This window comes from Nerophis lumbriciformis, linkage group LG06 (assembly GCF_033978685.3).
Source record: "Nerophis lumbriciformis linkage group LG06, RoL_Nlum_v2.1, whole genome shotgun sequence".
NCBI lineage: Eukaryota > Metazoa > Chordata > Actinopteri > Syngnathiformes > Syngnathidae > Nerophis > Nerophis lumbriciformis.
In genome coordinates, this window is record NC_084553.2 from 50,717,613 (window position 1) to 50,741,674 (window position 24,062).

General features: G+C 39.6%; 1 protein-coding gene across 1 annotated transcript in view; it reads right to left on the bottom strand.

The window, feature by feature from the left end:
• Positions 1–24,062, bottom strand: part of slc6a2 (solute carrier family 6 member 2) — a 102,540-nt gene that overhangs the window by 21,024 nt on the left and 57,454 nt on the right. The window contains exons 6-11 of the mRNA XM_061964532.2: positions 21,230–21,364; positions 17,955–18,058; positions 11,538–11,662; positions 8,962–9,074; positions 5,736–5,864; positions 3,129–3,228 (exon numbers count right to left, since the gene is read on the bottom strand). Of these exons, the coding sequence (XP_061820516.2) occupies positions 3,129–3,228; positions 5,736–5,864; positions 8,962–9,074; positions 11,538–11,662; positions 17,955–18,058; positions 21,230–21,364 (706 nt within the window). The remainder of the gene's footprint in view (positions 1–3,128; positions 3,229–5,735; positions 5,865–8,961; positions 9,075–11,537; positions 11,663–17,954; positions 18,059–21,229; positions 21,365–24,062) is intronic.

The following is a 24,062-nucleotide window of genomic DNA, read 5'->3' on the forward strand; positions in this document are numbered from 1 at the left end:
AGCGGGTTTTGAACCATGATACTGACAAAGCATGTTCCCCGGCATTGCACCACTATTTGACGACTGCTTTAGTAGATCAGGTCCCAAATGTGTTCATCAACTTTAGAACTGTAAATTATGACTTATTCCAAATCTACAAACACTTGTCATGTGTGCTTCGTTATCGGCAATCCTGTCAAAGTAAAACGGAATCAAAGAATACACGTTTCAATCCGGCATTCGAAAGGGCAATTTCCTCCCTAATTCCCTTCAAGCATCTCCACTGAGCCTTTCCGTGAGTTTTACAGCGCCAGAGCCAAAGAGTCACAGAAAGGTGAACCAGGGAGAAAAAAAGTTAGGTGATTAAGCAAATCCAATCGCTAATAGAAAAAGAGGCACAGGCAGCAGGGACATTTAGTGGCCTGATTAAATTCAATCGTTATTTCATTTGGGAATTAAGAACCCTATTTGACCATTAAAGCCACATTTGACCAGCCAAAAGTTTTGGACTTATTCACTAACATGATAAAGTGTCTCCATGCATTAGACTGGCGCTGTATACAATTTTAATTATTGTACTCCAAAAAAAAAAATTAAAAAAAGATTATATCCTCACGGTCCTTATCTGGATTTCATGCATCCAATAATTGCTTGGTTCCATTCATCCACACCCCACACACATTTATCGCACCTATTTAGTGTCACTATTCATTAAACGGACAAAACGCTTTGTTGTTCTTTCCCCGTGGTCCGGTTTCCGCTGTTCCACTAAACCAATTAACAAGACAAATAAATGAGAGGGGGAAAAAAAGGCATGCTGTGTGGTGAGTTTGTTCCTAAGAGGCAGTGGTCAGCAACACGCGGCTCTCTAGCCGCATGCGGCTCTTTACTGGCACACTAGTGGCTCCCAGGAGCATTTTTTTTACAAATGATTGAAAATAGAAAAAGATGGGGGGGAAATACAAACAAACGCAACAGTTTGTTTACATGAAAAATCTTCCACTCCTTCTTTGTCTCATTTTGTCCACCAAAAGTTTAATGCTGTGCGTGAATGCACAAAGGTGCGCTTTGTTGCTGTTATTGACTTGTGTGGAGTGCTAATCAGCCATATTTGGTCAGTGCATGACTGCAAGCTAATCAATGCTAACATGCTATTTAGGCTAGCTGTGTGTACATATTGCATCATTATGCCTCATTTGTAGGTATATTTGAGCTCATTCAATATCCTTTACTTGTATCATCTTTGTACATAATTTAGTTTTGCATGTCTCATGACACATTAGCTTTATGTAATATTGGCTGCATTTCAGATAGTTGTTTGTGTGCCATGTTGTTCCAGACCACAGCAAACATTACCTAGCTTGCCAAAGATTGTAATAAATCTATTAAAAGAAGACAGCCTGCCGTTTCCTTTAACTTGGACACACACATCTATACTAGGGATGTCCGATAATGGCTTTTTACCGATATTCCGATATTGTCCAAATCTTTAATTACCGATACCGATATCAACCGATATATACAGTCGTGGAATTAACACATTATTATGCCTTATTTGGACAACCAGGTATGGTGAAGATAAGGTACTTTCAAAAAAATAAAAAAAATAAAAATAAGATAAATAAATTAAAAACATTTTCTTGAATAAAAAAAGAAAGTAAAACAATATAAAAACAGTTACATTGAAACTAGTAATTAATGAAAATTAGTAAAATTAACTGTTAAAGGTTAGTACTATTAGTGGACCAGCAGCACGCGCAATCATGTGTGCTTACGGACTGTATCCCTTGCAGACTGTATTGATATATATTGATATATAATGTAGGAACCAGAATATTGATAACAGAAAGAAACAACCCTTTTGTGTGAATGAGTGTAAATGGGGGAGAGAGGTTTTTTGGGTTGGTGCACTAATTTTTCGGAGTCGATTGCATTGTACCATATGTCCCGGCAAGAAATCTGCGTTCAAAGAACTCCGGCTTATTAGTGATTCCCAGAGCCCAAAAAAAGTCTGCGGGCTATAGAGCGTTTTCTATTCGGGCTCCAGTACTATGGAATGCCCTCCCGGTAACAATTAGAGATGCTACCTCAGTAGAAGCATTTAAGTCCCATCTTAAAACTCATTTGTATACTCTAGCCTTTAAATAGCCCCCCTGTTAGACCAGTTGATCTGCCGTTTCTTTTCTTTTCTCCTCTGCTCCCCTTTTCCTTGAGGGGGGGGGGCACAGGTCCGGTGGCCATGGATGAAGTGCTGGCTGTCCAGAGTCGGGACCCGGGGTGGACCGCTCGCCTGTGCATCGGCAGGGAACATCTCTGCGCTGCTGACCCGTCTCCGCTCGGGATGGTGTCCTGCTGGCCCCACTATGGACTGGACTCTTACTATTATGTTGGATCCACTATGGACTGGACTCTCACAATATTATGTCAGACCCACTCGACATCCATTGCTTTCGGTCTCCCCTAGAGGGGGGGGGGTTACCCACATATGCGGTCCTCTCCAAGGTTTCTCATAGTCATTCACATCGACGTCCCACTGGGGTGAGTTTTTCCTTGCCCGTATGTGGGCTTTGTACCGAGGATGTCGTTGTGGCTTGTGCAGCCCTTTGAGACACTTGTGATTTAGGGCTATATAAATAAAGATTGATTGATTGATTGATTGAATTGTAAGTGTATCTTGTGTTTTTTATGTTGATTTAATAAAAAAAAAAATTAAAAAAAATGATACCGATAATAAAAAACCCAATACCGATAATTTCCGATATTACATTTTAACGCATTTATCTTATCGGACATCTCTAATCTATACCTTTGGCCATTAAAAAACAGTCATTTCCAGGAGTTATCTCACCTTCTGAGTAGCCTCTGATTTACTGATGGTTTCTAATGTTGTAAAAATATGTTGAATAAATATTACATTTTAACATTTCTGTCAACGAAGATTTGCGACACATAGTCATTTTGATAGTAGGCTAATATAGACACTTATGTCATGTGTAGCCTTCATTCTAAGACTTATATACGGCTTTTCATTTTTTGCGGCTCCAGACAGATTTGTTTTTTGTATTTTTGGTCAACGTTTTGGGTTGCCGACCCCTGCTAAGAGGGGAAAAAGAAGCTATATAGGATATTTACATAGCAGGATTCCATACCGTAAAACCACGACACTCCGATGGCTTCGATCAACACCGCAAACAAGATGGAGGTCCCGGCGGCGTACTTGTCTAACAGAGTCAGCACGTAGATTCCACCCTGAAGAGGAAAAATTGAATGAGGACCTTTTTATTTTTTTTTGCAGGTAGCATGCAAGCAGTAATCGAATTAACTTCAGGGTTCATTTTACTGTCTTGGATTGATCTCTTAAGACAGTGGTTCTCAAACATTTTTCACCAAGTCCCACCTTAGGAAAAACTTGGCTCTCCAAGTACCACCATAATGACCAACATTGAAATACAGTAGCGTAGTAGGTCTTAAGTATTCATTAAAAAAAGGCAAGTATATTTAATATTTTTGACCACTGTGACAGTACACACAGTTTGAACAGTAACACTGTTTGAATGTAGGAAAATAAAACAGTGTACCGGATTTTTCCGAGTATAAGTCGCACCGTAGTATAAGTCGCACCTGCCGAAAATGCATAATAAAAAAAGGAAAAAAACATATATAAGTCGCACCGGAGCCCGGCCAAACTATGAAAAAAACTGCGACTTATAGTCCGAAAAATACGGTACTTTAATCAAGTGATTCTTTGGCGTACCCCTAGATGGAGCCCACGTGTCACTAGTGGTACACATACCACAGTTTGAGAACCTACTGTCTTCAGAGATGCAGAGATCCAAATTGTTTGGAAAGGAAGAAGCACGCCTTGAAAGATTTGTTTGAAAATAAATTAACCAATGAAGGGAAAATCTGCACTTATTTCCTGGGTGCCCTCCTTCAATCAATCTTAACTTGTTCCATGAGAGCTCCTCTCGTTTGGCGGCGCCTTTGAAGGAACCTCTTTGAAATTTGCGAATTAATAGTGGGTTGTTTCCTCCGAGGCATGCTGGCCTGTTTTTCTTTCGCAAACGTTTTGGTACTTGGCCTCAGTTTGCTGTGCTGGACCGCATTATAATAGATGGATGGAAGCTGCAATACTGTTCCCAATTTAACTTGATTAAGATCTTCAAGCTGTGGAGGCTTTTTTTTTTTTTATATAAAGAAAAACCGCACACTGCCCGTGACATTTTAGACAGTTTTATTAAAACTGTACAGTATAGATTATTTTTATTTAACTTTGGTTAATTCATTTGTTTTGCTTTTTTTTGTAGCGACAAATGCCATTTCAAGCCGTTTTACACAGCATGGCTTCATTAAAAGATGTTGTTATTGTTTGTTTCATTCTTTTTCATTTTCGCCACATTGCGCTTCATATATCGCGGCTCCACCACGTGGCAGATTTTTTAAGCACATTTTACAGTGTTTTTTTGTACTTTTTAATTACTGAATAAGCAGTAGCGACAAAAATAAAAAAAAAAGTGTGATGATAACCATAGAACTAGAAATGGAACTGTAACGCAACACAGGAATAGTACAATATTAGCATTTCCAATTGACTAAACTTATTATTAGCAAACTCAAGTACAGGGGTTCTTAACCTTTTTGACCTCGGGGCAGAACTTTTTAACTACATAGGGCTCCGGGGCCAGGGACCCACACAAATAACAGTAAATTAGTAAAATTACTCTGGATTTTAATCATATTCAATAATTATATCTAACCTACTTACATTTTAACAGGTTAACAACCTTGTCAAATGATATAAAAGCATGCGTTAATCACAAATATTATTATTTGTTTAACACATAACTTTAGGCTTAGATCAGGCTGATTAGAAAAATAAGTACTAATCAAACATACTGCATAAAAAGTACTCATAGATAACTGAGGAATAGTTAATGTAGATACAATTATGTAGTGCTAAATTAAATGAAGAATAAATAATAAAAAAAATATATTTCTTAAATAAACTGTCAATAAAACAGCTTCATATTTTTTTTGCGCTGAAGAAACTTCTCTATGACTTTAGCTCCAGTCTTCTTCTGTTTTTTTGAGATTTTCATTACTGCCCCAAGTGGTGGAAACGTGTTTTGCAACTGAGTACCGCCAAATTTGACAAATACCGAGGTCAAAAATTGGTGGTCCAGGAGGTGCTTAGAAAAGCTAAAGTCATGTGTATCCCAGCACCTTATGAATAATATTACCTTGAGCAACACAATGAAAAAATCCACTTTTTTAATGACTATGCTGAAACTTAGCGAATTAAACAATTTCAACATCATAAGTTTTAAAAAATGTAATCCCCGACGTGGGTTTGAACCCACAACCTTGTGTTTTGACCTTCAAGTACTACTGACGCATGCCACGAGAGCCAGCAAAAGTCATATACGGAACTCTGTCTTCATATTCCAATCAGAGACAGAGCATTACGTGGCCAGGAATACATTTGGGGTAAAATTTGTCATTTAGTAATTGTACATTTGGCATGCGCTACGTCACACATTTGGCGACCCTCTAGTGGACGATCGCAGCCATGGTTAAGACACACTCATTTAGCAGATATAGATTGACCTACATTACTATCTTTTTAATCTACAACATGTATCAAATGGGCCCGAGCATCCTTCAATTTTTCTGTACACTTTTCTTGGACAGCCCTGATGTAGCCTGATTATTGAAAATGACGTTAAGTAGTGAGGGCGGTGAACCCTGATACTGACATTAGTAATGCAAAGTAGGGCGAGCAGGAAGGTCCCGAAGACTGTGGCGAAGGTGAAGAGCTTCCTGTTCCTCTTCAGGATCTTGTAGTCATCCGACAGGCCTGTGATGACCGCCTCCATGCCGCCCATCTGACGAAATAAGAGAAACTTACTCCCTTTATCTGTTCTTGCGCATATATGCGGCTCCTTTACAGACATCCCTCAACCACACTGCAAAAAGTCAGTGTTCAAAAACAAGAATACAAAATACAAAAATTAGAGGTATTTTATTTGAACTAAGTAAAATTATCTGCCAATAGAACAAGAAAATTTGGCTTGTCAAGACTTTCCAAAACAAGTAAAATTAGCTAAACTCAATGAACCCCAAAATACCTTAAAATAAGTATATTCTCACTAATAACAACTGTGCTACTATATGAGTACGTATTTTCTATTGTTTCATTGAAAATAAAACAGCAAAGTCCATTTGGCTGTCATCTGTTTTAATATGAGACACAATTGTGTCAAAGTCATGATTTTTTTTTTTTTGCTTGAAATAAGAAATTATTACTTTAAAAAAGTAGTTTTATACTTGTGAGTGTTGATGACACAGCTTTGCAACAGTTGATATTCTAGTTTCAAGCATGTTTTACTCAATATAGGTCATAAAATCTCAGCAACAAGCTGCAGAGGTGGGTAGTAACGCGCTACATTTACTCCGTTACATCTACTTGAGTAACTTTTGGGATAAATTGCACTTCTAAGAGTAGTTTTAATGCAACATACTTTTACTTTTACTTAAGTATATTTATAGAGAAGGAACGCTACTTTTACTCCGCTACTTTTATCTACATTCAGCTCGCTACTCGCTACTAATTTTTATCGATCTGTTAATGCACGCTTTGTTTGTTTTGGTCTGTCAGACAGACCTTCAAAGTGCCTGCCCTTACTGGTGACGTTTCACTTCGTTCCACCAATCAGATGCAGTCAACTGGTGACGTTGGACCAATCAAACAGAGCCAGGTGGTCACATGACCTGACTTAAACAAGTTGAAAAACGTATTGGGGTGTTACCATTTAGTGGTCAATTGTATGGAATATGTACTGTACTGTGCAATCTACTAATAAAAGTTTCAATCAATCAATCAAAAGTGTGAAGGAAAAAAGATACTTTTTTATTTCAACCGTACATCCCGTCAAAAGCCTAAAGACTGAACGCACATGAGGACGTTCCTGTCTTCACAATAAAAGTGCCGCTCCATCGCGCCTGCGCTTTCAAAACAGTCTCCGAAAGCCAGCGCAAACAAGCTAGCAAGCTACAGAGTTTGCCGCCAATATATTTCTTGTAAAGTGTATAAAAACAAATATGGAAGCTGGACAAATAAGATGCCAAAAACCCAGCACTTTCATGTGGTATTAGACAGAAAGGAGGAACTTTTCTTCTCCTCTATTTGAAAACGTGTACGTTATCAGCACTACTGTCTGATTACAATCAACGCAAGTCATCAGAATCAGGTAATACACCAACTTATATTCTAGACTTCATGAAAGAAAGGAATCTATATGTTAAACATGCATGTATATTCATTAAAACACCTTTAACATGTAAACAAAAACAGCAAAATAAATAAATATAAATTATATACTGTATATATCAATGTATGTATATATTTAGTATATGTGTATATATATATATATATATATATATATATATATATATATATATGTATGATATGATATGAGTGTGTATGTTACTCATCAGTTACTCAGTACTTGAGTAGTTTTTTCACAACATACTTTTTACTTTTACTCAAGTAAATATTTGGGTGACTACTCCTTACTTTTACTTGAGTAATAAATCTCTAAAGTAACAGTACTCTTACTTGAGTACAATTTCTGGCTACTCTACCCACCTCTGACAAGCTGTAATATCTTACTGAGATAATTTAGGACCAAAACCCTTAAAACAAGTACAACACTCTAACATAAAATCTGCTTAGTGAGAAGAATTATCTTATCAGACAGAAAATAAGCAAATATCACCCTTATTTGAGATATTTAATCTTACTTCGATTTCGGTTTTTGCAGTGCATACAGTAACACACCACATTCATCTTTCACTTTTTCAATGCTTTTTCTCCCACACCTGTTTTTTAAGGTCTAACAATAACCGCGCATTCACATTTGCTATCCATGTCGTATCTTTTAAAGCAGGGGTCTCAAACTCAATTTACCTAGGGGCCACTGGATGCAGAGACTGGGTGAGGCTGGGCCGCAAGAAAAGATTTCTTAAAAAAAAAATAACATGCACTTTTTAATGAATTCACCTTCTTTGAATGGCTTTCCCGCCCTAGCAATCATCTCACTCCCCTTGTAGCTAGCTTTGACTGCTGCATCGCTCTTTTTGGTTGCTTTCTTGACGAAATCTTGTTGCCTCAGTAGACTGGTTTTAAAATTTGCAACCCGGTTCACTCTCATCTCCCTGGTATTTTGCATACTCCTCAGCATGTCTAGTTGTATAATGACGTTTCAAATTGTATTCCTTGTGCACCGCAACTTTCTCTGTATCAACTACAGAAAAGACCTATAAGGATTATTCATAAAGTAGATTACTTAGAACACACTAACATATTATTTATTCATTCGGGTTTATTGAAATTACAGGAGCTAGTAAAGGGGGTTGAAGTGGGCGGGGTTGGGAGGAGGCGGGGTTGGTGGTAGCGGGAGTGTATATTGTAGCTCGGAAGAGTAAGGCTGCAAAGGATTCTGGGTATTTGTTCTGTTGTGTTTATGTTGTGTTTAGGTGCGGATGTTCTCCCGAAATGTGTTTGTCATTCTTGTTTGGTGTGGATTCACAGTGTGGCGCATATTTGTAAGAGTGTTAAAGTTGTTGATACGACCACCCTCAGTGTGACCTGTATGGCTGTTCCTCAAGTATGTCTTGCAATCACTTGTGTGTGCCTGCTGAAGCCTCATACAACATGTGTCTGGGCCGGCACGCTGTTTGTATGGAGAAAAAGACGGTGCGGTGACAGGTTCTAGAGGACACTAAAGGCAGTTTATACCACACTGTGATTGGTAGATTACTTCAGCGCCGCACACAATTGTGTTAAGCGCCATTCATTTAAAACTTGCGGGCCGCACTAACATTAAACTTTCATATTCAATTGGGGGCCGCAAAATAACGTCTTGCGGGCCGCGTGTTTGAGACCCCTGTTTTAAAGGCTGCAAATGGTTTTGGACTCACCGAACTGTCGATGCCGAGAGTCAGCAGCATGATGAAGAACACAATAGCCCAAAATGTTGAGCCGGGCAGGGTAGAAATGGCTTCTGGGTAGATGATGAACACCAATCCTGCCCCTGTTTAATGCACACAGAAACACACCACACATTTCAGCAACCATCGTCAAAACTATAAACAGTGAAGAGTAATCAGTGTACAGCTTGTGTAGCAGGATAGACGTACTATCCACTGGAAATGAGTTTTAGTTTAGTTTAGTTTATTATTTCTTCGGTCAGTGGTCAACAAAATAAACAAACAGTTGTACGTTCATAAATTGAAAATGTTGCAGACCAAAAGGGTTTAGGCTGAAGTTGAACACGTATTGTGCCTAACCCTATAAACAATGTCAAATACAAGATGAACTTCCAAAAATTATGAAATGTCCTTTGCACAACATACAAACCCCATTTCCATATGAGTTGAGAAATTGTGTTAGATGTAAATATAAACGGAATACAATGATTTGCAAATCATTTTCGACCCATATTCAGTTGAATATGATACAAAGACAACATATTTGATGTTCAAACTGATAAACCTTTTTTTTTTTTGCAAATAATCATTAAGTTTATAATTTGATGCCAGCAACACGTGACAAAGAAGTTGGGAAAGGTGGCAATAAATACTGATAAAATTGAGGAATGCTCATCAAACACTTATTTGGAACATCCCGCAGGTGAACAGGCAAATTGGGAACAGGTGGGTGCCATGATTGGGTATAAAAGTAGAGTCCATGAAATGCTCAATCATTCACAAACAAGGATGGGGCGAGGGTCACCACTTTGTCAACAAATTGTTGAACAGTTTAAGAAAAACCTTTCTCAACCAGCTATTGCAAGGAATTTAGGGATTTCACCATCTACGGTCCGTAATATCATCAAAGAGTTCAGAGAATCTGGAGAAATCACTGCACGTAAGCAGCTAAGCCCGTGACTTTCGATCCCTCAGGCTGTACTGCATCAACAAGCGACATCAGTGTGTAAAGGATATCACCACATGGGCTCAGGAACACTTCAGAAACCCACTGTCAGTAACTACAGTTGGTCGCTACATCTGTAAGTGCAAGTTAAAACTCTCCTATGCAAGGCGAAAACCGTTTATCAGCAACACCCAGAAACGCCGTGGGCTTCGCTGGGCCTGAGCTCATCTAAGATGGACTGATACAAAGTGGAAAAGTGTTCTGTGGTCTGACGAGTCCACATTTCAAATTGCTTTTGGAAACTGTGGACGTTGTGTCCTCCGGACCAAAGAGGGAAAAAAACCATCCGGATTGTTATAGGCGCACAGTTGAAAAGCCAGCATCTGTGATGGTATGGGGGTGTATTAGTGCCCAAGACATGGGTAACTTACACATCTGTGAAGGCGAAATTAATGCTGAAAGGTACATACAGGTTTTGGAGCAACATATGTTGCCATCCAAGCAACGTTACCATGGACGCCCCTGCTTATTTCAGCAAGACAATGCCAAGCCACATGTTACATCAACGTGTCTTCATAGTAAAAGAGTGCGGGTACTAGACTGGCCTACCTGTAGTCCAGACCTGTCTCCCATTGAAAATATGTGGCGCATTATGAAGCCTAAAATACCACAACGGAGACCCCCGGACTGTTGAACAACTGAAGCTGTACATCAAGCAAGAATGGGAAAGAATTCCACCTGAGAAGCTTAAAAAATGTGTCTCCTCAGTTCCCAAACGTTTACTGAGTGTTGTTAAAAGGAAAGGCCATGTAACACAGTGGTGAACATGCCCATTCCCAACTACTTTGGCACGTGTTGCAGCCATGAAATTCTAAGTTAATTATTATTTGCAAAAAAAAAATAAAGTTTATGAGTTTGAACATCAAATATCTTGTCTTTGTAGCACATTCAACTGAATATGGGTTGAAAAGGATTTGTAAATCATTGTATTCCGTTTATATTTACATCTAACACAATTTCCCAACTCATATGGAAACGGGGTTTGTATTTGGATTTGGGGGTTAAATCACCAAATGATTCCCGAGCGCGGCCACCGCTGCTGCTCAGTGCTTCCCTCACCTCCCATAGGGTGAACATGGGGATGGGTCAAATGTAGAGAGTAATTTCACCACACCTTGTGTGTGTGTGTGACTATCGTTGGGACTTTAACTTTAATCGTTGTAGCAACCTGGCTGTGAGTGCACCACAGGACTAGCGACAGTGTGTGTGTGTGTGTGTGTTACGGAGCCTACAAATGAGGACATTTCAGCTCGTTGTTTTGGATTTGTTAATAAATAGAAAGTTAATTAATCGCCCCCTTGTTATGTTTGTTTGATATACAGCACAGTATAGCGCTTTATTTTGGGTTCAAATTGTACAAACTCTCACTAAAATATAAACTTTTGTCAAGGCCGGATCCCATTCTTCATATTTACATTGTTTCTTATCGAGAAATTTGCTTCAATATGCAAACTTTTCTATTTACGAACCAGGTACAAGAACCAATGAGATTAGTAAATGGAGGTTCTACTGTGCACACACAGATTGGACCTTCAACAACGTCAAATATACATGTACTTACCTTCGGTCGCCACGTCTTCTATCTTCACGCCGTGTTTGTACGCCATGTACCCGAGCACGGAGAAGATGGCGAACCCTGAGAAGAAACTGGTGACGCAGTTGACCGTACTGGTCAACAGAGCATCTCTGGAGAGAAAAGAGGGTGTTGATAGCAGTACTATGCAAAAAACACCTTTTTAAGAAAATGTGTTTATAGATGGTACACGTGCATAGCAAGAACCACCTTAATTTTTGGTAAAAATCAGAATAAAAATGAGGATGAAGGAATTACTGTTTCTTCTCAATGGAATTGTCAACCCACCTGCCGTAGAATGCAAATTGTCTCATAACCGTAATCAAACACATAATGTCAGTATTATTATGACATTTTGGTGAGGAGTTTCGTAAAGGGAAAAATATTTATGAATGTTCTTGTATCTTTTAATAATTATTGTACACGCATCGTCACCTCTGACCTAAAACTCTATAAAGTCACTGCTTCTCATCTTTTGCAAGTATTTGGTATGAATAGCGTTTGCTTATATCATAACCCGCTTTAGACGAGGATCATGTATTTCTTGACATAATGCCAGCACTTTTATATGTGTAACAAATTTGAAAACTACTTGTGTTGTTTTCTTGGCAAAATCTGAATTTTCCCATTCATGCTCTTGCAATAGATTGCACAAGCGCATCTAATGAAGCCCCCGCTGCATATGTTTTGGAAAACATGTCCATTTTCATGAATTTTTTTGCCTCACAGATGAAATTGTGAGCTCCTTTTCTTTTTTGGGATGCACCCGTCAAACCCTCTCTCGCCTTCCAAATTCCTCAAGATACAGGCTATCTAACATTATGTCAATCCATTTTTTCCACTTGTTTGTTCTTTTTGGAAAAGTTGCCCAAGAAGTCAATCAAACCTGCCAGATGTCCACAAGTCGTAAAAAAAAGAACAAACATTGATACCGCTTGTTGATGAACTGTGTCTTGAAGCATTTGAGGTAAAACAAAGTATGCGGATTGGTTGTAATCAATCAGTCAACATTGATTTATACAGCCCTTAATCCCAAGTGTCTCATAGGGCTTCACAAACTCAAAATTACATCCACTGATCTAAACCCACATCACGTAACCTGTTGAGTGCACTTGTTTGCTGTAGAAGAAGAAACGTAACATCAGCTATTGGAAGTTGAGCTGCAGCTACCTCTGCTATGGCAATACGACAACAGCACCGAGACAGGAGTTCGGATTTTGTACACCCCCCTTTTCGTAGAATTTGGTTTTCGAGAAAAATCATACGGGATACTGTCAAGGTGACCAGTGTTGGGTTAGTTACTGAAAACCAGTAACTAGTTACAGTTACTAGTTACTTTATTTCAAACGTAACTCAGTTACTAACTCAGTTACTTACACTAAAAAGTAATGAGTTACTGTGAAAAGTAACTATTTAGTTACTTCTTCTACTTTTTTTTTTTTTAAAGCTCCCATTAATGCCCTTTTAGCCTTCATTTCAGTACTGTTATTGCACTGGAGAATAATACAATTTGTTGATCAACTTGATATGCATTTGCATCACTGAACTCTGCTAAAAAAAAAAAAAGTTTCAATCAATAGCAATGTGGTCTACATACAACACACAAAGACAAAAATATGTTTCAAAGGGCCAATTTATTTCAGGCCAAAACAAATTGACAAAACTATTTTAAATAGCTGCAACATAACATACATAAGTAACAAATGGCATAATAACAACATAGCTGTAAACCTGGCTTCACCTAAGGAAGGCACACGTGACATACACAAAGCCTAACCAAGCAGATTTGAATTGTTGTTTCGGGCAGTAGACGGGATCTTTGATCCAAGACACAACTTACATTTAACTAAAATGTTCTTTTCTTTGTGCTCGACAAAAGAAAAGAAGTGAGAATATATCATTCATGCCAACCCTCCCGAATTTCAGTGCCCCTCCCCGGGACAACCATTCTCCCAAATTTTTCCCGAATGAGGACAGCCTGTCGTCACGTCCGCTTGGTCAACCAAAAAGTTGGTTGGCCAACAGTTTACGTTGTATTGCGCATCCCCCTCCCCACCCTCCCCTTCCCCCTTCCCACATCCACACCCACACCCACACCCAGACACACACAGAGCGAGCCTCTTGTGACACAGGAGATTCAGAAGGACGACACTGCAGCGCTGCAATAAAACACACTCAGATATTCTGTTTCTAGCCGATACTACATAAAAAATAACGTAAAATAACGCAGTAACACATCATGTAGGAACGGTAACTGAGTTACTGAATATAAAAAATAACGCGTTAGATTACTAGTTACCGCCGAAACTAACGGCGTTACACTTTTTGCCCATGTATATTCCTTGGACAAACAATCTCACATGTTTGTGAACCAACCTTGCTGTGTTATTAATCAACTGCATGAATCCTACTGTCTTTATACCTTACCATACCAACTTTATTTATAAAGCCCTTTAAAAACAACCGCAGTTGAAGAACAAAGGGCTGTACACCACAAAGAAATACAGGCAAAGTACACACTAAAAAAATAACATTTAAAACAGAGGTAAAATACACACACACCCATATATATATATATATATATATATACTGGATATATATATATATATATATATATATATATATATATATATATATATATATATATATACTGGATATATATATATATATATATATATACTGTGTATATATATATATATATATATATATATATATATATATACTGTGTATATATATATATATATATACATACTGTGTATATATATATATATATATATATATATATATATATACACACACACACACACACACACACACACACACACACACACACACACACACACACACACACACACACACACATATATATATATATATATACACACATACACATATACAGTATATACATATATATATTTATATACATAATATATATATATATATATATATATATGTATGTACAGGGGCGCCGAAAAGGGGGGGTAAAGGATTCTAGGGGCCCATGATGGAGGGGGGCACAGAGAGGCCCCTAATGATGATGAAATTATAATAGAGAAAAAATAATGACACTGTGTTGGGGGCCCTGTAAAGATTCTTTTCATGGGGCCCAAAATCCCTAGCGGCGCCCCTGTATATGTATATATATATATATCCATCCATCCATTCATCCATCTTCTTCCGCTTATCCGAGGTCGGATCACGGGGGCAGCAGCCTAAGCAGGGAAGCCCAGACTTTCCTCTCCCCAGCCACTTCGTCCAGCTCTTCCCGGGGGATCCCGAGGCGTTCCCAAGCCAGCCAGGAGACATAGTCTTCCCAACGTGTCCTGGGTCTTACCCGTAGCCTCCTACCGGTCGGACGTGCCCTAAACACCTCCCTAGGGAGGCGTTCGGGTGGCATCCTGACCAGATGCCCGAACCACCTCATCTGGCTCCTCTTGATGTGGAGGAGCAGCGGCTTTACTTTGAGATCCCCCCGGATAGCAGAGCTTCTCACCCTATCTCTAAGGGAGAGCCCCGCCACCCGGCAGAGGAAACTAATTTCGGCCGCGTGTACCCGTGATCTTGTCTTTTCGGTCATAACCCAAAGCTCATGACCATAGGTGAGGATGGGAACGTAGACCGACCAGTAAATTGAGAGCTTTGCCTTCCGGCTCAGCAAGGCCTCGGGGATGGATGAGATTGCTCAGAGTTCTTTCAGGCCCTGGATGATGTGGGGCTTTCTTGGTTGAGAAGACTGCGCAGCACTGCGTGGACATTGGGGGCGGGGCGTCTGGATTGGCAGACCGGGGTGGTGGTTCCTCTCTTTAAGAAGGGCAACCGGATTGGGCATTCCAACTATCGTGAGATCACCCCCCCCCCTCCAGCCTTATCAGTAAGGTCTATTCAGGAGTACTGGAGAGGAGGCTAAGTCGGATCATCGAATCTCGGATTCAGGAGAACTAATGTGGTTTTCGTCCTGGTCGTGGAATTGTGCACCAGCTATATACTCTCAGCAGTGTCCTTGAGGGTGCATGGGAGTTTGCCCAACCAGTCTACATGTGCTTTGTGGACTTGGAGAAGGCCTTCGACTGCTTCCATCAGGAAGTCTTGTGTAGAGTGCTCACAGAGTATAGGGTATCGGACCATCTGGTTGTGGCGGTCCGCTCCCTGTACGATCGGTGTCAGAGCTATGTATGCATTGCTGGCAGTATGTTGAACCCGTTCCCAGTGAGGGCTGCACTTTGTCACCAATTCTGTTCATAACTTTTATCAACAGAATTTCTAGGCGCCATCAGGGCATTGAGGGGATCCGGTTTGGTGGTTGTAGGATTAGTTCTCTGCTTTTTGCGCACAATGTGGTCCTGATTAGGGATGTCCGATAATGGCTTTTTGCCAATATCTGATATTCCGATATTGTCCAACTCTTTAATTACTGATACTGATATCAACCGATACCGATATCATCCGATATATACAGTCGTGGAATTAACACATTATTATGCCTAATTTGGACAACCAAGTATGGTGAAGATAAGGTACTTTTAAAAAAAATTAATAAAATAAAATAAGATAAATAAACTAGAAACATTTTCTTGAATAAAAAAGAGAGTAAAACAATATAAAAACAGTTACATAGAAACTAGTAATTAATGAAAATTAGTAAAATTAACTGTTAAAGGTTAGTACTATTAGTGGACCAGCAGCACGCACAATCATGTGTGCTTACGGACTGTATCCCTTGCAGACTGTATTGATATATATTGATATATAATGTAGGAGCCAGAATATTAATAACAGAAAGAAACAACCCTTTTGTGTGAATGAGTGTAAATGGGTGAGGGAGGTTTTTTGGGTTGGTGCACTAATTGTAAGTGTATATTGTGCTTTTTATGTTGATTTAATTAAAAAAAAACCCCCAAAAAACCCGATACCGATAATAAACAAAACGATACTGATAATTTCCGATATTACATTTTAACGCATTTATCGGCCGATAATATCGGCAGGCCGAAGTTATCGGACATCTCTAGTCCTGATGGCTTCATCTGGCCAGGATCTTCAGCTCTCACTAGATCGGTTCGCAGCCGAGTGTAAAGGTTATGACCGAAAGGACAAGATCAAGAGTACAAGCGGCCGAAATGAGTTCCTTCCGTCGAGTGGCGGGCTCTCCCTTAAAGATAGGGTGAGAAGCTAATTCTTTCAGGAGGAGCTCAAAGTAAGAGGGCACGTCGGACCACGGGGAAGACCCAGGACAAGTTGGGGAGACTATGCCTTGGTATCTCCCGGGAGGACCTGGACGAAGTGGCTGCGGATAAGGAAGTCTGGGTTTCTCTGCTTAGGCTATCCTCAGATAAGCGGAAGAAGATGGATGGATGGATGTGTTTCTTGTAACCTTAACCTTAAAAATAACAGTATTTTCAACAAAAACAAATATCGTATTGATGTTTTACTCATTTTATACCACACACACTTAAAAGTCGATACGAGATGGCAGTTAAAGCACATACTCAGTGCTGATTATTAAATTACTGTATTGTTTTAGTGAATTATAACTAATGATAGAAATAATTAATTAGTATTACAGAGACCACCAAAGGCTTCATTCATATTGTCCACTGTCTGCTCTCTCGTCCACATTCTCTGTGTATGTTTTAGGCTTGAAAAGTGTTTGTGCATCTTAAACATACATTTTTGTTCCAACACACGTTAAGAGCGTTGAGACCAATCTATAGTAGTATTTTTTGTTGGTAAACAACAATAGATTACTATCACACGTCAACACAAATGGTGCCTTTTTGCAAGGCCAGCATTGCAAATGAAAATATGTTCTTAATTGTCTTAACCTGGATAAATAAATATAGAAATACATGTGGTGACGGCGTGGCGAAGTTGGTAGAGTGGCTGTGCCAGCAATCGGAGTGTTGCTGGTTACTGGGGTTCAATCCCCACCTTCTACCATCCTAGTCATGTCCGTTGTGTCCTTGGGCAAGACACTTCACCCTTGCTCCTGATGGCTGCTGGTTAGCGCCTTGCATGGCAGCTCCCGCCATCAGTGTGTGAATGTGTGTGTGAATGGGTGAATGTGGTGATACTGTCAAAGCGCTTTGAGTACCTTGAAGGTAGAAAAGCGCTATACAAGTATAACCCTTTTATCATTTATTTATTTATCATGTAAACTAGGAAGTGAGGACGCCGATGATGCTAAATGTTTATGCATTACTTTATTGCCCAGAAGGCTAAGCATTGCAGTCAATAAAGATCCCTTTGAGGAGGGCCAGTGGCGTATCTTATAGTGGTAGCCTGGACGCCGTCCTGCTATGTGCTCTGTCTGGGATTTGTGGGGTCAACCCCGGCAGATTAAAAGATCTTTATGCTCACAATCAGACCCTTTTGAAGTGTGTACGTTTGTGTTTGTAGTGTGTTTACCTGAAGCAGTTGTTGTCAAATTTGTTGTAGCTAGCAAACGCGATGAGCACCCCAAATCCTGCGCCCAGGGAGTAAAATATCTGGGTGGCTGCATCGATCCACACCTATCGGACAAATATAACACAAGCTTTTAATTATTAGACAAATGAAGTGGAACTATTAAAGCCAGTATGCAGTTATACAATTCAGAATTGGGTTAAAGTATTTGGTAAAAAATACATGACAAACTAAAGTCACACAAAGGCGCCCAAGGACTCCAAGTTTGCTTTGTTATTTGGCTTTGTGTGTAACCACATAACCGAACATGAAGCTAATTGCGACCAGACTTAAGTCGCTGTCCAACATGGCTGATGAGCCATCAGTTATAATTTTTTTTTTTAAAGCACACGCCGTAATCGTTATGTCATGTTTTACAAATTTTTTTAAGCTTGGAGGACTGTTAATGTTTAAATGTCACTTTGCCTCTTAATGTCAGGGACAGCTCGACCCAGGAACAGATTATATTTGTCTCTGTTATTTACTGTCGGGCTTGGACGTGGAAACGCATTGCATTGTGGGTCTTACTGGACTGATGCTAGTTGTTTACATGGGCGAATGCAAGACTCTGCGCTTCAGGTTTTTTTGTTTTTTTCTTCAACAAGTTCAAAACGTGGCACAAACGCGCGGCATCATTAACTGCCAGAGTCTTGTTCATGCTCGCTTTAGAAAAAGAAAAGGATTTGGAGAGATGGCGAAGACCCTGGAAAGCAGCTGTGAGACGATCAAACATGACTTTTAACGCCATCACCTTGTACATGTTGGTGTGTTGACGGCACGTTTGAATCAAAGCGTTTTGTTCTGTTTCACACGTAGCATTCAGCTGCGGGCGACAAACAACGTATCATATTTTGGTAAAAAGCATGTTGTCTGTTTACGTTTAGACTTGGGTAAGCACAAAAATGAATGAGTATTCTTGCACAGTGATCTGGGAAACCCGCTTATGAGACGAATCCGGAAGACCTGACGCATCTAGGACACATAAGGGCTGGAAGCCGTAGAAAACGCATTTGAAGAAACGACGACGTGCTTTAAGAGAATTTACATTGTAATTTCTTCACCTGTATTAAAACTGACTCCGTAGACGAAATACAAACAAGTATAGCGGTACTTTTATTTAATTCAAATCTCATATGTAATATGAGTCAATTCCACCATTTTTTTATTATTTTTTTCTAGGTAGCGAGCCATTGAAATAGGGTACAGTTTGTCTCGGTACGATCCCTCGTTTTTTATTTTGTAAGATCCATTTTAATCCAGTTTGTTTTCCAACAAGTATGCCTACCGAGCCCCAATATGCATTAAAATCGAACAATGTACATCAAGTCTCTATTTTTTCTAAACACATCTGCTAACAAAGATTCTCGAATACACGATGGGACGACCGATATTGTGGTAGAAAATACAAACCCCGTTTCCAGATCAGTTGGGAAATTGTGTTAGATGTAAACATAAACGGAATACAATGATTTGCAAATTCTTTTCAACCCATATTCAATTGAATGCACTCCAAAGACAAGATATTTGATGTTCAAACTCATAAACTTTTTTTTTTTTTTTGCAAATAATAATTAACTTAGAATTTCATGGCTGCAACACGTGCCAAAGTAGTTGGGAAAGGGCATGTTCACCACTGTGTTACATGGCCTTTCCTTTTAACAACACTCAGTAAACGTTTGGGAACTGAGGAGACACATTTTTTAAGCTTCTCAGGTGGAATTCTTTCCCATTCTTGCTTGATGTACAGCTTAAGTTGTTCAACAGTCCGGGGGTCTCTGTTGTGGTATTTTAGGCTTCATAATGCGCCACACGTTTTCAATGGGAGACAGGTCTGGACTACAGGCAGGCCAGTCTAGTACCCGCACTCTTTTACTATGAAGCCACGTTGATGTAACACGTGGCTTGGCATTGTCTTGCTGAAATAAGCAGGTGCGTCCATGGTAAAGTTGCTTGGATGGAAACATATGTTGCTCCAAAACCTGTATGTACCTTTCAGTATTAATGGCGCCTTCACAGATGTGTAAATTACCCATGTCTTGGGCACTAATACTGTTTACACCCCCATACCATCACAGATGCTGGCTTTTCAACTGTGCGCCTATAACAATCCGGATGGTTCTTTATCTCTTTGTCCGGAGGACACGACGTCCACAACAAAACAATTTGAAATGTGGACTCGTCAGACCACAGAACACTTTTCCACTTTGTATCAGTCCATCTTAGATGAGCTCAGGCCCAGCGAAGCCGACGGCGTTTCTGGGTGTTGTTGATAAACGGTTTTTGCCTTGCATAGGAGAGTTTTAACTTGCACTTACAGATGTAGCGAACAACTGTAGTTACTGACAGTGGGTTTCTGAAGTGTTCCTGAGCCCATGTGGTGATATCCTTTACACACTGATGTCGCTTGTTGATGCAGTACAGCCTGAGGGATTGAAGGTCACGGGCTTAGCTGCTTACGTGCAGTGATTTCTCCAGATTCTCTGAACTCTTTGATGATATTACGGACCATAGATGGTGAAATCCCTAAATTCCTTGCAATAGCTGGTTGAGAAAGGTTTTTCTTAAACTGTTCAACAATTTGCTCACGCATTTGTTGACAAAGTGGTGACCCTCGCCCCATCCTTGTTTGTGAATGACTGAGCATTTCATGGAATCTACTTTTATACCCAATCATGGCACCCACCTGTTCCCAATTTGCCTGTTCACCTGTGGGATGTTCCAAATAAGTGTTTGATGAGCATTCCTCAACTTTATCAGTATTTATTGCCACCTTTCCCAACTTCTTTGTCACGTGTTGCTGGCATCAAGTTCTAAAGTTAATGATTATTTGCAAAGAAAAAAAACCTTTATCAGTTTGAACATCAAATATGTTGTCTTTGTAGCATATTCAACTGAATATGGGTTGAAAATGATTTGCAAATCATTGTATTCCGTTTATATTTACATCTAACACAATTTCCCAACTCATATGGAAACAGGGTTTGTATGTCAATTATGTTTTTTCTTTCAAAATGTATTATCGTCATCATGAACTGGTCGGTATGGAAAAATATTCATTCCCAGGGGCTGCAATTAACTTGGCTCCCTAGACCACATTTAACAAACGCAACAAATATTGCCCACAAAGGGAACTCAAAACACAACCTTTTGAAAGCCATTGTCACATTAAATACTGGCAATAAATATTCAATTATTGTACTTGTCATCATATGTGGTTTGCATGCTCTCGGTTTCTTAACCTCCAGATTGTTGAGCCTCTTGAAGTCGATGTGGAGATAAGCCCGGATGCCGTCCATGGACCCCGGCAGGGTGATTCCTCGGATCAGCAGCACAAAAAGGACCACGTAGGGCATGGTGGCCGTGATGTAGACAACCTGAGGGGAACATCCTGCTTTGAGACACAAGTACTGATGACGCACGCCATGAGAGCCACCGGAAAAGTAAGAGGGAAATCTGTCCCCATATTCTTATTAGTGGGAGAGTATGACAGGGTAAAATGTGCCTCTATAAAACAAGTTGCTTCTATATTGAATCTATTATCATATATATCTGATTTATGACACTTAAAGACTTTCAAAGTTTGCGAATAAATATATATGATCAATAGTATCAATCTCACAGAGATTCCTGAGCCATCTTGAAAGTTAATGAGGAAGCCAGTCACGTCATCGTGTGACGTAGCGCAAGGACCCACAGAGCCCTTCCCCATCAACAACAATGCTAATCAAGCACACTATGTGAGAGCCAACAACGATTACTTTTGGAAAAATGATAATCCAGGACCTTATATTTTTGAGCCCGAACACAAAGAAGATGAGCAGTACGTTTTAGAAGCTGAGTACTAAACGGAGGCAGCTTTATTGGATCACTGTAGCACCAGCAGCATTGCTAGGTGCTAAACATACAAACTAAAAAAAATAGTAAATGATTATACTTGTATAGCGCTTTTCTACCTTTTTTAAGGAACTCAAAGCACTTTGACAGTATTTCCACATTCACCCATTCACACACACATTCACACACTGATGGCGGGAGCTGCCATGCAAGGCGCTAACCAGCTGCCATCAGGAGCAAGGGTGAAGTGTCTTGCTCAAGGACACAACGGACGTGACTAGGATGGTAGAAGGTGGGGATTGAACCAGGAACCCTCAGGTTGCTGGCACGGCCACTCTCCCAACTTCGCCACGCCGTCCCCACAACATAACCATAACAAACCCTTACTGTAATATTTCCACTCTCACTGGGACGCTCACATATTTCCGTTTAGATGAAGATTCAATCACAATCCTCACAAAGGGTTAGAAAAAAAGTTGCCGCAACGAGCGACTTTTGTGTCTATTTCGCCATCTCGGGGGCGTGAAAGTCGACCAGCCTGTCACACTATGGCCACATTTGTCTACTACCAAGTGAGAGATGCATGATTTATAATCTAGAATTTACTTTTAGCAAGTTTGGGACGAAGCAGAATCAGCCGCCAGCTTAGTGTGTCAACAATAGCAGTGTAAGCTAGCATTAGCTCACTTGCTACCAATGCGTTGTAAAAATAGGCCGTCTGTGTTGGCGCTTATAATAACAATATCACTCATATTTGGTTAATTTTCAGGTCACAACATGTAGCACTTTTTGGATGTTTTTAGAGAATATAATGGGTACAACAGAGGACCCTAGATTTATTGACTCAATTGTTAGCTATTTATTTACGATTTTGAAAGCATAAAAAAAGCCAAGCATATAACGTATATATATATATATATATATATATATATATATATACAGCTCTTATGCATTACGTTCTAACAATGTATATGTTTTAACTGTTCCCCATGTACGGACTGAATTTGGCAAAAGAGCTTTTGGCATTGCTGCCCCTATGGCATGGAATGCATTGCAGACGAAACTGAAACTCACTGAACTACTTCCATTTGGAGACTTCCGTTCTGTCCTGAGGGACAGACAGCAAGAGACTTTTGCACAGTGCCTGTGTTTTTAAAAGGTGTAAATCTTTATCGTTTTACAGTTCTCTTTTATGTATTTTAAAATGTATGTCTTAACGTATTACTTTTTTGAAACCGCTCTGTGACATGTGCTGTTGACCTCTTGGCCAGGTCACCCTTGTGAAAGAAATCTTGATCTCAATGGGTTTCTTATCTGGTTAAATAAAGGTTCTAATATGTGTTCTTCTCTATAAGGATTGTGAATGATAAACACCACATCTCTTTCAAATTGTTGCGTATTTCCAGTATGACCATACTTGCCAACCTTGAGACCTCCAATTCCGGGAGAGAAATACTTGACTTTCAGTGAATTCTAGCTATATATATATATATATACCTCATCGCAGGGCCAACACAGATAGACAGACAACATTCACACTCACATCCACACACTAGGGCCAATTTAGTGTTGCCAATCAACTTATCCCCAGGTGCATGTCTTTGGAAGTGGGAGGAAGCCGGAGTACCCGGAGGGAACCCACGCAGTCACGGGGAGAACATGCAAACTCCACACAGAAAGATCCCGAGCCCGGGATTGAACCCAAGACTACTCAGGACCTTCGTATTGTGAGGCAGATGCACTAACCCCTCTGCCACCGTGAAGCCCATATATATATATATAAATATATATATATATATATATATATATATATATAAATATATATATATATATATATATATATATATATATATATATATATATATATATATATATATATATATATATATATATATAAATAAGAGAAATACTTGAATTTCAGTGTTCATTTATTTACACATATACACACACATAACACTCATCTACTCATTGTTGAGTTAAGGGTTGAATTGTCCATCCTTGTTCTATTCTCTGTCACTATTTTTCTAACCATGCTGAACACCCTCTCTGATGATGCATTCTGCTTCGTCTCCTTGTTGTGTGCGCAGTTGTGCACTGCACTCTCTAAAAGCCGTAGATGTTATTGTCACATATGCATGTACAGTAGATGGCAGTATTGTCCTGTTTAAGAGTGTCACAACATTGCTGTTTACGGCAGACAAACTGCTTTACGGTAGACGGAAACGTGACTGCTGTTGT